Here is a 15,785-nt window from a genome sequence, read left to right as displayed (position 1 = left end):
GGTACTCCGGTTTCCTCCCACACTCCAAAAATATAGTTGTAGGCTAAGTGGCTCCCAGCATGTGATAGGGAATATAGATTGTAAGCTCCACTGGGGCAGGGACTGATGTGAATGGCCGAATATTCTCTGTAAAGCGCTGCAGAATATGTGAGCGCTACAGTATATAAATAACTGCTAATAAATAAATAGAAAGTAAAGTGTCAGCTTTATTTTCCCAGACAATAATTTTCTTCCTGTCATTTGTTAAAAGCTGAAATTGTCCAATCATGCAGCTACTGTTTATTGACATGTAATGGACTTTTGGGCCTGTATTCAATTAGAAGCGAAAAGTCAGTTGCAGGACTTTTTGCCATCATCGTGGGTTTTGGGTGCAAAAAAGTATTGCGCGCCTACCCGCTTATCCCCGTATTCAATTCCAAATCAGGGAAAATGGGACCCGGCGAAACTTAAATCAGTGTAAAGTTCTGTCAGTTTTGGGGAAATCAGCCTGACACCTCCCAAAAGATGCAATGACATGGGGGATCACTCTGGATACCCCCAAATAGCCCTGCTGAAGGTATTTGGCTACTTTAAATGGTCTCAATAGGTGCTATTTTGCGTGTTTTAAGAAGTGGTGAAGAATAACATTTTGGAGGTTTTTTTGGTCCCATCAAATTTTGGGTATATGAAAATGGGTACTAACATATTTTGAAGTTGCTAATGTGACGTTTTAAAAAACGTGAAAAATCCACCTGCCGCAACCACCTGCAATCATAATCCACCTGCCGTATACTTGGGGACCCCCCTGGGGTCTATTTTGCTAGTTTTTAACTTTGTACCCCAACTTTGTTTTTTTTTTGCCCCAAATTTTTTGGGGTGTTCTTAAGTATTTTTACATATTTTTTACACAGTTTATCTTTGGGGGGCTGTCCAAAGAGTGCTGGGTGGATTTCCTACGTTTGCACCCCAAAACCCCAATTCTGCACTTTTCCCACCTGCTATTCATAGGCGAAACATTGCATTGACTTTCCGCCTTGGCGAAAAGTCGGCCAAATTGAAAATGGGGAAAAGTGGAATTGACGAATATGACATCATCGGCGAAAAAGTATAGCCAAAATGGACTTTTCGCTTCTAATTGAATACGGCCCTTGATCTGGTAGAGGGAAAAATACTGCTAGAAGTGACCTGATGAGTCTGTGTATTATCATCATACAACAGGAAGCATTGTACCCTTGCTAGCTGACCACTTATTGGGAACCACCTCTTTTTACATAATTCACAGTTTGACGTTTTAGGGCATATGTATCAATTAGAGATGTGCGCCGACCCTCGTGTTTTGGTTTTGGATCTATCCTGGTTTTGGATCTGGATTGGTTTTGCCAAAACCTCACCTCCGTGTATTGTTTTCGTGTTTTGGTTTTGGATCTGGATTTTTCCTTAAAAAATCATAAAAACAGCTAAAATCACATAAAATGGGTGTGTTTTTGTTCCTACAGTATAATTAACCTCAATAACATTTATTTCCAGTAATTTCCAATCAATTTGGACGACCTCACAATATTATTTGCTTCATCTAGTTAAGGCCAAAAGGTTGCATCCAGCTAGCTGGCTGACTAGGCTAAGTGACACAGTGGGCAGCGCTAACATGTGGCAGTTCAGTTTCTAATTTCCAACACGGACACAGTGTGTTAGATAGTGTGGGTTGGATACACCAATAGTGCACTTACTGTGACAGCAGTGTCAGCAGAGCAGGGTTGCTGACGGTGTCCTCAGTACATGGAATGGCAGTGCTGTGGTGCTGGCAGTGTCCTCAGTGAAGGGTACCAGTGATGTCGGCAGTGCGGAGGTGCCAGCGGTGTCTTTAGTGCAGGTTTGCTGGCTGTGTCGGCAGTGCGGGGGTGCCAGCGATGTCTTTAGTGCAAGTTTGCTGGCTGTGTCGGCATTGCAGGGGTGCCAGCGGTGTTTTTAGTGCAGGTTTGCTGGTTGTGTCGGCAGTGTGGGGGTAACAGCGGTGTCTTCATTGCAGGTTTGCTGACTGTGTCGGCAGTGCGGGGGTTGCTGGCGGTGTCCTCAGTACATGGAATGGCAGTGCTGGCAGTGTTCTCATTGAAGGGTACCGGCGGCGTCCTGCAGGTTTGCTGACTGTGTCGGCAGTGCAGGGGTTCTGGTGGTGTCCTCAGTGTGGGAGTGTCGGCAGTGTGGGGGTCGCTATCGGTGTCCTCAGTACGTTGGGCGGCAGAGCAGGAGTGTTGGCAGCGGGGGATGCTGCCAGTGGGGGTGCCGGCAGTGTCGGCAGCGGGGGGTGCCAGCGGTGTCAGGCGATAGGGGATGGCGGGCGCCATCTTCTTTTCCTCTTTTGTGCTGTTTTCAATGGGCTTAACGCTGATTGACAGACGGCTCTCTCAGCCAATCGGCTTTAAGCCCGCTCAAAACAAAACCTCGTGACTCCACAGATCGCCTCGGATCCCCGAAATTCGGGTGGGTTCGGATCTCTGAGATCCGAACACGCTCATCTCTAGTATCAATTGGTTTTTCAACCAAATGCAGAATAACCTCTCACCACATTTTCTTTGCATTACTTAAGTTCCACTTCATGTATTAATGCTGAAATGTAGGAGATATAGCTCCTTCATTATCTTAACATAGGCAAATGATTGCATAATATTGCCGGAACTATAGGACACAATGGTTCTTGCGATATTATTCTAATATATCGAATTCCCTAAAAATTTTTTGAGGAGTTTGCATGTGATAGATTATGGCATCTTTAGCTTTTCAGTTCCCTCCACTCGCTCTGCCCTCCCCATTCTCCTTACCCTGCGCTCTCTAGTTATCTGCAACATAGCAACACTCAAGTTTAAAAAAAAAAAATGCAAAAAATAATAATCTAATTAAAATGCTTTAGCTACTTTTTTTTTTTTTTTTTAATACTTATCTCTTAAACCCTTCTAACGTGCAGTGCACATGCCCAAACTGTGATTGGTGCATGCACAGTGGTAGTCTGACAAGGAGGATGACTTTCACAGCTGCGGTAAAGCAGCTTCAATAGTCATCGGGACATCGCCAGGGCAGACGTTTCCGCAAATGGCTGTTCCAGCTGTACATTTTTAATACTGTACATACTACCAAAAAACAATTTCTTATCGTTGCGATTTGCGACAATAAGAAATTATACTTTATGGTCTAAAAGCCTGATAAGATACATTGGCTCCTATGTATATTATATTAAATGGCACAGACAATATGTATTACATTTTTGGTTCTTGCCTGAAAGATTTTTTTATAACTAAAAAAACTAAAAATTACCTTCAAGAAATTCCTGCAGACTCTCCGTGTAAGACAACCATGTGCTCTTTTCTGAAGAAATAAATGTGTAATGCAAGCCACTAACATGTGGTCTTATTGTTAGACCTAGAAAAAGAAAAGTAAACTCACTATTAAGCTTTATTTACATTTATCTTAGTAGACTGTTATAACCAAAATACAGAGCTGATCGCTGAAAATGCACTTACTGTTATAAACACACACTTTAGTGACAAAAACTTGGAATTAATATATATTTAAGGGCTGAAAATTAATATTTTGCAGTTTCATTTAAACTGGGAACACAGCAAAATTTTGAGTGATTTTCCCAATTCCGACGGATTGGAACGACAAATCTCTTAAATTGTTAAGTGTGTATCCACTATGTCAGGCCATGCACGCTCCCGTTGATTCGTCAGCCGCATCGTCAGGTCGGCCCTACATGCAGCTCAATCTGACGATGTGACTGACGACCCCATGCAGCGGGATGCGTAAGGGGCAGACCTATGGGGGCGGTTGGGCATGATATCGTCTGATATGTCGGCCCGTCAGCAGAGAGGGTCACCCATAGGATTGCTGGGTACACACGTCGTTTAGTGTGTACCCAGCTTAAGTGTTTAGAGGTGAATGAATTTGACACAAATCAGTTTGCAGATTACTATTACTACTGCTACTATTATTATTCTCATTCCTTTTATACTCTACAAACAGTTCTGTTTTATATCAAACAATTCATACACCTATGTCATTCTTAGGACTTTAGGGAAATGCAAACAGGATAACATGATTTGCTGTGTGGGGATCACGCTGATAGTCCAAACAAAATGCAATTTCAAAATTAAATTCTGTGTCCCACAGGAGGTTTGTCTGTAATCACAAAGCTTATGCTCTTCATGGGGAGCCAGGAATCTATTTGTCAGTTATGTGATAGGAAAAATACATGTACTATGGTCATAGTGAGGTATGTGTGGGAGATGTAATCAGGTCTGATTTTGAGACATTATAAAATCCTGGTACTCCGCAATTTTGAGATCAGACAAAAGAGCATATAAGCAACATTTTGTATATACAATGCGTCTGATTCAGTGGTAGTCACAGGTGTGTCCGAGGCTGCGTCTTTTGGCGGTCGCCCGTTTGTAGCCGACTTTACATAGAATGGCAAAGTCCTTCCCTGGTGCACATCTGTGTGTATGAGTGTGCTGGGACTGAGACACAAACTCTTAGCATCCTTATAAGCTGAAATAATGCCCTGTGGCGTCTTTAGAAGTCACCATTGGTTGCACCATTGAAGCTTGCACAGCCCTATGGTGAGTGCAGATTTACAGTCTGAGTATGGCCTGCAAAGTGAATGAATGAGCATCCGAGTATGAGATTATAACAGTGACCATCTCCATGCTTCTGTTAGCCACCTCCCAGTCACTGCCCAGGGACACCCAGCACATTTCCAAGACATCTTTATTACCATGCGTCTAATTCGCAACAGGTCCTTTGTGACTCTGTGTATCTCATGCGCCATAGGAGGTTCTAGACATATTTGAACATTTGCAGTAGCAAAATATTACTCAACTCCATGACATTGCATGCAACTCTGATTCGGTGCACCCTAACTCCACCCCTAATATGTCCCACTGTGGGGGACAGAGAGGAGAGAGTAGAGGCTTGGGTAAGTGTAGGAGTGGGGGTGAAGGGGGGAAGAGAAACCCTTTGACCAGGCTCCAATATACTTGTTAAAAATATAAGTTTTTATCTTTACCAATCAAAGATAAAAACTTTAATAGGAGTGACCTTAATGCTGTAAAAAAATCTAAGTCTTCCAAGGATTTTTGGTCTGTTCATAACTCTTTGGGGTAAATTTACTAAGAATAGAGTTTGGTCGAGTTTTTTAGTTTTTAAACTCACTTTACCTTCACCAAAACTTGGGAGAGTTTTCCCTTTTGGAAAATTTACTAAGCAGTGAATTTAGCTGAAAGTGAGTTTTTTGATGGTGAAGCAGATTGAGTTTTTTCCCCCCAATTTGCGAGTTTAGAGGAGAGTTTAAGGAGAGTATAGATGAGATTACTTACTCAAGATTGCAGTGTTTTCTCTCTGCAAAACTCACCCGGGCATGTAGCCTGCACATATCACTGACATATGTGAAGGCTGCTTGTGTATTGAACCTGTAAAAAAAGTGTTAAATGCTAGATAAAAAATTACATAGGGTCCCCCCCCCAAAATCATAACCAGTCCCAGACTTGCCAGCCAGTACTGGTTCCTAAAATTACAGGGAACAAAATGAGTAGGGTTCCACCATAATTTAAGAACCAGTACCAGGCAGCAGGGCCAGACCTTGTTTTAAATATACGGAGAAATAAAATGGCGTGAGGTCCCCCGTATACAGTATTTAAAACCAGCTTCAGACCCTTGCTAGTGGGGGACTGATGCCACAGCCAGCGGAGTCCTTTCACCGGGCCCCGGTCAGGGATCCCTGGTCAGCCCAGGTCAGGGATCCCTGGGGAGTTGGGGACCCCTCCAATAAAGGGGTCTCCCTCTCCAGGGCACCCCTGTCCTAGACTGATAGCCCTAGGGCTATCCCCGGCACCCTAGGGTGGTGGGTGCCGGGTTGATAGTGTTAGTGTTTAGTGTAAAATAAATGGTTAAACATTGTCTTTAGTTGTGGAACTACACTTGCCAGTAAGCCTCCCCCACATGCTGGTATTTGGAGAACCACAAATACCAGCATGCGCGGCAATAAGGGGCTGCTGCTACTTGTAGTTCCACAACCAAAGCAATACGAAAAAAAACATAACATACACCGTGAAAGTAAAATTTTATTATAACATACATGCACACTCACACTCACTATCACACATACTCACCTAGTATCCGAAATAATCCATATGGGTACCTATTAAAAAAAATCCATACTCAGCTCACTTATGTGTAGTTCACGTCCTCTTCTCCAAGTAGGCATCCATGGGGTTAAAACGAAAAAACGGGTGCTCCCGATTCCAAGCCGGACTGAGTAAACCTATGTGTTTCCACATAGCTTTACTCCGCGCGAATGACCAGGGCACACGTGTGCCCCGTCATTGAAGGAGCCGCTAGCCAATCAGTGGTCATCTCCGTCGGAGCAGCTCGCTAATTGGCTGTGTGTGCTCGGCCTGTCTCCCCCATAGACTTCAATGGGGAAAATTCTCCATTGAAGACTTTGGTGGGAACCGCTACATTGTATCATTGATGTAACTACAAGGTTAATTGAGGTGAACCTTGTGGTTACAACAATGATACAATGTAGCGGTTCCCATCATAGACTTCAATGGAGAATTCTACCCATTGAAGTCTATGGGGGAGACAGGCTGACCACACACAGCCAATCAGCGAGCTGCTCCAATATGGATATGCCTGCTGATTGGCTGGCGGCTCCTACAATGGCGGGGCAAACGTGTGCCACGGTCATTTGCGCAGAGAAAAGCTATGTGGAAACACATAGCTTTACTCAGTCTAGCTTGGAATCGGGAGCACCCATTTTTTGTTTTAACCCCATGGATGCCTACTTGGAGAAGAGGACGTGAACTACGCATAGGTGAGGTGAGTATGGATTTTTTTTATAGGTATCCCTATGGATTACTTTGCATACTAGTTAAGTATGTGTGAGTGTGCATGTATGTTATAATAAAATGTTACTTTCACATTGTATGTTGTGTTTTTTTTCATATTGCTTTGATTGTGGAACTACAAGTACCAGTGGGCCCATAATGCCCCGTATGCTGGTATTTGTGGTTCTCCAAATACCAACATGCAGGGAGGCTTGCTGGTACATGTAGTTCCACAACTAAAGACAATATTTAACCATTTATTTTACACTACAGACTAACACTATCAACCCAGTACCCACCATCCTAGGGTGCCGGGCATAGCCCCGGGCTATCAGCCTAGGACAGGGGTGCCCTGGAGAGGGGGACCCCTTTATTGGAGGGGTCCCCAACTCCCCAGGGATCCCTGACCTGGGCTGACTAGTGGTCAGGGCTGATGCTGCAGCTGGGGGCCCGGTGAAAGGGCTCCCCTGGCTGTGGCATCAGTCCCCTGCTAGAAAGGGTCTGGAGCTGGTTTTAAATATACGGGGGACCTCACGCCATTTTTTTTCTCCATATATTTAAAACCAGGTCTGGCCCTGCTGGCTGGTGCTGGTTCTTAAATTATGGTGTAACCCTATTAATTTTTTTCCATAATTTTAGGAACCAGAATTGGCTGGCAAGTCCGGGGCTGGTTATGGTTTAGGGTGGGACCCTATGTAATTTTAAAAAAAATAAAAACACTTTATATTAGGTGTACAGGCAGAAACATACACAAATCACACTGATCTGTGTATGTTTATGACAATCTCGCAGCTCAGGAGGTGGTCTATTTGAAACTTCTATTTCACAGTGAGTTTGCTACAATCTCACACAAGATTGGAAACTCGATTCTTAGTAAATTTGCGAGTTGCTTCTTTTTCATGTAAAGTACTTCCTATTTTGGCCGATGGTGAGTTTTTTCGAGTTTGCAATCTCACATGAGTTTTAACAGGGAAAAGACAGAACTCACTTCCAAACTCACTCGAGTTTGTCTTTAGTACATTTGCAAGATGAAAAACATGCCTAAACTTATGTGAGTTTGCAAACTCACACAAACTCGAAGCTTAGTAAATGTACCCCTTTTTCTGCTAAATGGCAATATGCTATATTTGGTTCTAACAATAGAATGGTAAGCTGGAGTTTACCTGAAATAAATAAGGGTTCCACCTAAAGTGTAAGTTTTAGGTTTAGCTCCATAAATCCTACTAGAATCCTGAAAGTTACTTACCTGGGTTCAGCTTTATTCACATCTTGCCCAGCCGGCATCGTAACAGAACAGTCATGCGTCCTGTGCCAGCCCCGGCCCCTAAACCCGCAACATCCTGATGTCACACCCACGGGGCAGGGCCACCGCCTCTGAGAAGTAGAGCACTTTGTCCCTTGAACTCTCCGGCCACTCTGCAGTAGCGCTACTGACTGGAAGATGCCGTTTCAGGCTCCCTGCAAGCCACATGCAGGTGATGTAATGGGGGCATTGGTGCAGCCCCCGGGGCCCGGCACCCTGTGCAACAGCACCGCTCACACACAACTAGTTACGGCCATATGCTCAGCTATTAACATTGGTTTGACCTTGACGGACATGATAAAACACTGTGCACAGAAACAGTTTTGCCAGAAATGAAGTCAGTAAAATATAAGGTTACTTCTTAAGGTCGTCAGACATAAGCCAAAGTCTAATGCTGCTAACTGGAGTCCTAAGGTTCATGAGTTCGCTCTGAACGCCTGTATGTATGTTGTTCTGCTCGTTTCGATCCAGTGGAATGCAGAATGCCTGTAACAGCAAAATACTGTAACCTAGGGCCAAACATTCCTTCCTGGCTTCTGTATAGGCACACATATAGGCACACATCTTTCTTTGGTGCAAAACAAGGCTTATAATCCAGTTACAATTACACAAAGAAATATATATACACAGTTATCATTATTATTATGGTCTAATATAAGCAATATGTTGTGCTTTTTAACACGGAGCATAGAAGCAGTCTCTCTTAGCACACAGCATCAGTTCCACCTGCAGACAAACCTTTAGCCTGCATTAGATTTCAAAGTACACAAACACCAAGATGCTCAAATATTTATAACGACAATAATACGTCTCCAAGATTTCCTTTACAAATCAATTATTGTTTTACTTTTGACCGCTTTTATTTTTGTTTCATAACTCCACACCTGTGTATCTCCACCTGAGGCATGTGAGTAAAGGTCTTGCCCCTTGTGACATGTGAATGTGCTGCCTCCAATCATCCAATGAGATGTTACGGAATCCAGGTGTTTAAACATGAGATTAGTCTTGTGTTTTAATTGTAAAATAAACTTTACAGTTTTGTTTTCGAATCCTGCAAGTTTGTGTTTAAGTGTAATACCCCATTAACCCTCACCTGTTGTAGTGATGCTGCGTAAACTTGACTGCTGTGTGAGACTGAGTCTGGGGCAACTGCATACTGCCACCGCTCAAATGTGTCTTGCAGTAGTTCTGGGAGAATGACCTGAGGCATCTGATGTAAGAATGATTGAGCTGGAGCCAACTGGCTGTCCAAGGGGTACTGTCAAGGGCACTAAGAGGGAATAGGGCAGGAGCAAAGTACCTGGGCCCAAGCCTCCGTCGTGGGCTCAGCGATGGTAATTATGGTGAGTGCACCTAATTTGTGCCACGTTATAGGCTGGAAAAAATTACAAAGCAGACCAATAGCATCCTACTGGTCTGAGTGTACACTCCGCCTAGACTTACAGCATTGGATATTAATGATATATGATTATTAAAATATAAACAGCCAGCATAAAGGATCCTTGTAAACATAAAAATCTCATTAATAAAATAAGTAACTTACCAGGTGGAAAAACTCTCTCTCTGTAAGTCGGCACATAGGGGCTTATTGTGAGAAGCAATCCATATATGCATAAACAGAACATCCCAGTTAAAAATGCATAAAATAGAAGGTAAAATAACAAAATCATGGCTGAAACGACAAGAAATCAGAAATAAATGAGTATAAAGTAAATGCCTGATGTGGGTTTCAAATATACAATATAAAACAAAATCTAAAATGTACTACTACACAGGTTCTCAAACTCCGGGCCTGATTCAGACCTGCTTGCAAGCGCTATGCACTCGCAAGCGGGTCAATGGTGGCCCAGTACGCATGTGCACTACGGAGCTGGCTCCGTCGTGCGCATGCGCGAGACCCGGATAGCGACGGGCAAACCGTCGCTCCGGGTCTCGTACCAAAGGGGGCGTGCTGTCGATGTTGAGTGACAGCATGCCCCCTTTGGTGGTCGGGCCAGGGGAGTGGCTGCCCAAACGGAGGCGTTCCCATGTGAACGCCTCCGTTTGGAGGCGGCCCCACTGACATCACGAGTGATGTCAGTGGGAGAGATTTCGGCTCTGTGAGAGCCGAAATCTCTCTGGGGGTTGCAGCAACGATACCCTACCACAAGGGTCTCGTCGCAAGCCCGATGGTCGCGATGGTCTTGACCATCGTGACCATCTTCCTGGCCGCTCGCTATAGCTGTGGGTGGTCATCCACAGCTATGCGAGCGGCCAGGAGGCCGCTCTAAAAAACAAGAAGGCTGGCCCTGATTCAGAGCGAGCGCTCTGTCAGAGCGTCCGGCTCCGAATCAGGGCCTCAGTCCTCAGGACCATGTTTTCCAGGTTTCCTTACAGAATCACAAGTGAAATAATTAGCCCCTTCTGTGTATCTTTTAAAATGTGAGTAATGAATACACCTGTTAGGTGACCTGGAAAACATGAACTGTGTGGGGTCCTGAGGACAGAGGGGCCTATGTATTAATAATTGCGGTACCGCCGCGATTATTAACGGTCCAACTCGCCGGGAATATTTTCATTTTTAATGAAAATATCCCGGCAATGTATTACCGGGAATTCACAGTGACAGTAGTTGCGGTAAATGCTGTCCCTGCGAGTTTTATCCCCGGCATTTCAGAGAAGTCTTTCACTGAAGTGAAAGGCTTCCCCGGGGGAAGCTGACACTGCGCATGCGCACACCGTCAGCTTCTGGGGCCAGACAGGGGCTGCAGAAGAGAGATTGAAAGATCAAAAGATTGTAGTCCCCATTGATAATAATGGTGACTGCGATCTAAAATGCTAATAAGCACTTTGCAGGAGATTTCTGTGAAATGTCCTGCAATGTTCTTTTAGTACATAGGAACAATACATAAAATTATGCAGAAACTGTAATAATAATAGGTCCATATTCAATTAGAAGCGAAAAGCCGAGATCCGCGAAAAAAAGTATCGCCGATTGCGACTTTTCGCCAGGCGGAAAGTTATCTCCGTATTCAATTGCAAACACTTTTCGCATACACGAAAACGCAATGCAGTGTTATGGTGCATACACACGATCAGATTTTTTCTTCAGATATGGACGATAACGATTTAAAAATCGTTCAGTCGTTCATATCTGAAGGAAAATCGTTCATATCTGACATGCCTGAACGATGGACGATCAACGATGCGCGTTCCCGTTTGTCAGATAACGATATCTGACATCTGATGGGTTTGCAGTCAGACTTGGACGATTCCATTCATTTTAATGCAGTCAAAAATCGTTCAATCGTTCCATCGTTCAAAACTTTGGTCAAATCGTCCAAATCGTTCAAATCGTTAAATCGTTCAGTCGTTCATCTGACAAATCTGACAAGTCTGACAAATCTGACCGTGTGTACGCTCCATAATGGAGCATACACATGGTCAGATTTGTCAGACTTGTCAGATTTGTCAGATGAACGATCGAACGATTTGAACGATTTTACCAAAGTTTTGAACGATTTGAACGATTGAACGATTTTTGACTGCATTAAAATGAATGGAATCGTCCAAGTCTGACTGCAAACCCATCAGATGTCAGATATCGTTATCTGACAAACGGGAACGCGCATCGTTGATCGTCCATCGTTCAGGCATGTCAGATATGAACGATTTTCCTTCAGATATGAACGACTGAACGATTTTTAAATCGTTATCGTTCATATCTGAAGGAAAAATCTGATCGTGTGTATGCACCATAATAGGCGAAAAAGATTTGCCTCTGAATAGGTGGAGAAAAAAATTGGCAAAACCACTCAGCACCCTTGTGACAGTCCCCAAAAGGATAACTGTGTCAAAAAACCCCTAAAAACATTGAGGCACACCCCAAAAAAGCACTTTCAAAATGGGTGCAAAAAAGTACAAAGTGGGGGTACAAACTTAAAAACTAGCGAAATAGACTTTTGGGGGGGTCAGCAAGTATGGGTGAGGTGTTTTTTTGATTGCAGGTGCTTGCTACAGGTGCATTTTTTAAGTTTTTTTTTTAAACGTTTAGCGACTTTAAACCATGCTTGCACCCATTTTCAAATACACCAAAATTGGACATGACTATTTATTTTCACAAAAAAAAACTGCTTAATGCTATTCTTCACCACTTGTGCAAAGACGCTAATTAGAAGAAAATGACACACCTTAAGTACCACAAATAGCTTTATTAGGGATATTTGGGGGCATGTACATTGATACACAATGTTAGTGCATCTTTTAGGGGGTGTCAGGCTGATTTCCCCAATTCTGTCAGCACTTTTCACCTGTTTTGCATTCGCCGGCTTGTGTTTTTGCATCTTTTGGAATTGAATAGGGCGATAAGTTTCCGCGGCTAAAATACGCGATGTAGGCGAAAAGTACAGCAAGCGAAACTTTATCGCATATGTGAATTTAATTGAATACGGCCCCAAGTTGCAATGCAAGGGGTGCAAATACATACATTTTTTGCATGTGGGGTAAATACTGGCTGCTTTTGCATGTAGCCCACAGATACTGGGCAGCTTTATTTTTATACTGCAATTTAGAGTTCAGTTTGGACACACCCCTCCCAAATCTATATCTCTATGCACATTTTTTAAATTGTTTTTATTGAAGCATTACTTGCATGAAATGCCTTATACAAAATACAAAACAGTCAGATGTTACAACAATCATTGTATCAAAGAGTAATACATTTATCACAAATACAGAAGGAAGACAACAGTTGGACATTACAATTTGGTTTACAGTGCCTTGGAGGAACCCCTTAGGGCAGAACAAGGCATATATTATAGAGCCTTAATCGAGAAACAACAATTCTCAGTACATAATACATAAAGTTATAATGGTAATAGCTAAAGAAAAAAAAAGACTTTCTATCAAATTCTCCCCATCCCCCCCCCCTTTCTGCAGAGGCACCAAAGCTTCAACCATTGTTCATCAAACAAAGTACGTCAGGCACTGGTGGAATAAATCTCTATGGGTGTGTCATTGTCTAGTACTCGCAATAAATACCAGGATGAATTTTTAAGACAATAGTGTATTTGATGCCTCATTTCCAAAGACAGAGTGAATATGTAACTCTCCCATATGATAAAAAAATGGTTTCCATTTTGGATTCCTTATCTAGAGTCACCTCAATCCAGTCCATATGGAACAGATGAAATAGTTTGGACTTAAATAGTGATAATGACGGAGAAGATGATGATATCCACTCATGTAAGATTGTTTTACGGGCTGATGTGCTAACTGCTAGCATAAATGTTTACCTCCTTTACTAATCCTCATATGAGCAGGGACAAGGCCGAATATTGCCCATTCCACCGTAAAGAGATATAATTAGATAGGTCTCAGCATAATTCTTGACTTGAAGCCAAAACCTCCTGATTGGTGGACAAGACCAGAAACAGTGATATAAGTCTGCATAACTCTCACCACATCTATGACATGAGGGTCTATGTACTAATAACTGTGGCACGTGACCACGTGTGGTCGAGGCAGTGCATGCGTGATCACATTCTCAAGATATTTTTTTGCAATAAGAACCCTGAGAAGTTCGGGGGAGGGATTCTCTGTCCCGGCATGTGATATTTGATACATCCTTGCGATGTATTCAGATATCAAAATGCGAGTTTGGCCAAATTTATCACAATCCATCCGTATCTGATATACGGATTGTGATACATACAGTGGCGTAACTTCATCCCAGGTGCCCGGAGGCAAGATAAATTTACCACCCCCCCAGCACCTATGCCAGCCCCTGCTGCCGCCGCCCCCTATGCGATTCCTCTTATACAGTGCCCCCAGTAGTGTCCCAAAGTAGTGGTCCCTCTATTCAGTGCCCCAGTAGAGGTGCCCCTATGCAGTGCCCCTTATACAGTGCAACTTATGCAGTGCCCACCTATGTAGTGCCCCCCAGTAATGGTCCCCCTATGCAGTGCCCCCGGTAGTGCCCTTTATACAGTGCCCCCAGTAGTGGTCCCCCTATGCAGTGCCTTTTATAGTGGCCCTTCCTATGCAGTGCCCCCAGTAGTGTCCCTTATACAGTGCCCTGTTATGTAATGCCCCCAGTAGTTGGTCACCCCTATGCAGTGCCCCGTTATGTAGTGCCCCCAGTAGTTGGTCCCCCCTATGCAGTGCCCCGTTATGTAATGCCCCCAGTAGTTAGTCCCCCCTATGCAGTGCCCCGTTATGTAGTGCCCCCAGTAGTGGATCCCCCCTATGCAGTGCCCCTTACAGATATAACACATAACACAAACACACACAGATTACTTACCTGAATCCCGTTCCAGTGCCCACCACCGTCAGCTCCTCTGTCCTCCCGCTCGGCACTATGGGAGAAACGTCATGAAGTCAAGGCGTCTCTCCCATCACCACTGCGGGAGCCGGAAGGCGGAGCTCATGAGTGAGCTCCACCCGGCACCCTCCGTGTATAAAGCAGCTAATGAGAGTCTATCTGACTCTCACTGGTTGCTAAAACAAACAGATCACCGGTGACGCCAACGGCGATGTGTTTGTTACTGATCGGCAGGCAGGGGTTTTTCTGTTTACTCAGAAACCCCCTGCGTGCGCATCGGGTCCTCAGGCGGGTCGCGGCGGTCACACGCTACGTGACGTCCACGACCATAGAACTCTCCGGCAGCAGCAGATCATGGATGTGGAGCGCCGATCAGCGGTGCTACTCTTCCATGCAGCTCCTCAGCAGTGCAACAGGTGCGGGTCCTCAGCAGTGCCCGGGAATGGCCGGGTGACAATGGAGCCGGGTGCCCCCTTCACGGCTGGCTCCTGGCGGCAAATGACTCCATTGTGTCCGTGAGTTCCGCCACTGGATACATATAACCCTAAAACATGGAAACTTTCCTGTGATAGCTAGTATCAGATAACATGCAATCTTATGCTGTAAGTATATGGGGCCTGATTCAGAGTTTGCACAGCAACTGTATATTAAGGATCACCGGGATTTAACATGAGGGGACCACAGTAGTAATCTTCAATACCTGTTGCCGGCCCTCCATTTTCCATTTCTATATTGTTTATTTAATTCTTTTTACTTTTAGCAAGTAATGCAAGATCTGTGCTGGTTATCATCATCATCCTCACAGAACTTGCATAGGGGGGAAGGGGTGGCAGCTGCAAGAGATGCGCCTTCTAAGAGCAATATCTGTGACCTCTATGTTTGCATACAATGAGAGGTGAAAGGTGTGTTAAGAAGACATTCTTGTGATAGCCATCAGCCTGCACCTTCTCTCCCCTATTCCACCTCTCTAACGTACATCCCAACATTCTTGTGATAGCCATCAGCCTGCACTTTCTCTCCCCTATTCCACCTCTCTAACGTACATCCCAACATTCTAGATAGTAGAATCGGGACCCTTTCGCTCGTCCGAAAAGGGGCATGACCCCGCCCCTGTTTTCATCACTCTGGGTACCCCCAGGCTCTCCCCGTACAGTAAACAGATGCGCATGTGCACAGCATCTATTTACCTGTTGCTCTGCAATGCTATGCACATATGCAGAACAGCGGTAAGAATGCTTTCCCCCATCTTTTCTCACCTGCAGGACACTGCAGCCCGTGGTTGGGACGGCGGGACACTCCCTGAAAAGTGGAAGTGTCCTGCCAA

General features: G+C 44.3%; 1 protein-coding gene across 1 annotated transcript in view; it reads right to left on the bottom strand.

The window, feature by feature from the left end:
• Positions 1 to 15,785, bottom strand: part of ATP1B4 (ATPase Na+/K+ transporting family member beta 4) — a 91,357-nt gene that overhangs the window by 9,010 nt on the left and 66,562 nt on the right. The window contains exons 4-5 of the mRNA XM_088478202.1: positions 9,704 to 9,832; positions 3,286 to 3,390 (exon numbers count right to left, since the gene is read on the bottom strand). Coding sequence (XP_088334328.1) covers positions 3,286 to 3,390; positions 9,704 to 9,832 — 234 coding nt within the window. The remainder of the gene's footprint in view (positions 1 to 3,285; positions 3,391 to 9,703; positions 9,833 to 15,785) is intronic.

This window comes from Taudactylus pleione, unplaced genomic scaffold (genome assembly GCF_031769625.1).
Source record: "Taudactylus pleione unplaced genomic scaffold, aTauple2 ptg000211l, whole genome shotgun sequence".
NCBI classification, from domain to species: Eukaryota; Metazoa; Chordata; class Amphibia; order Anura; family Myobatrachidae; genus Taudactylus; species Taudactylus pleione.
The sequence above is the reverse complement of the archived record's forward strand: the minus strand, read 5'-3'. Positions and strand labels throughout refer to the sequence as shown.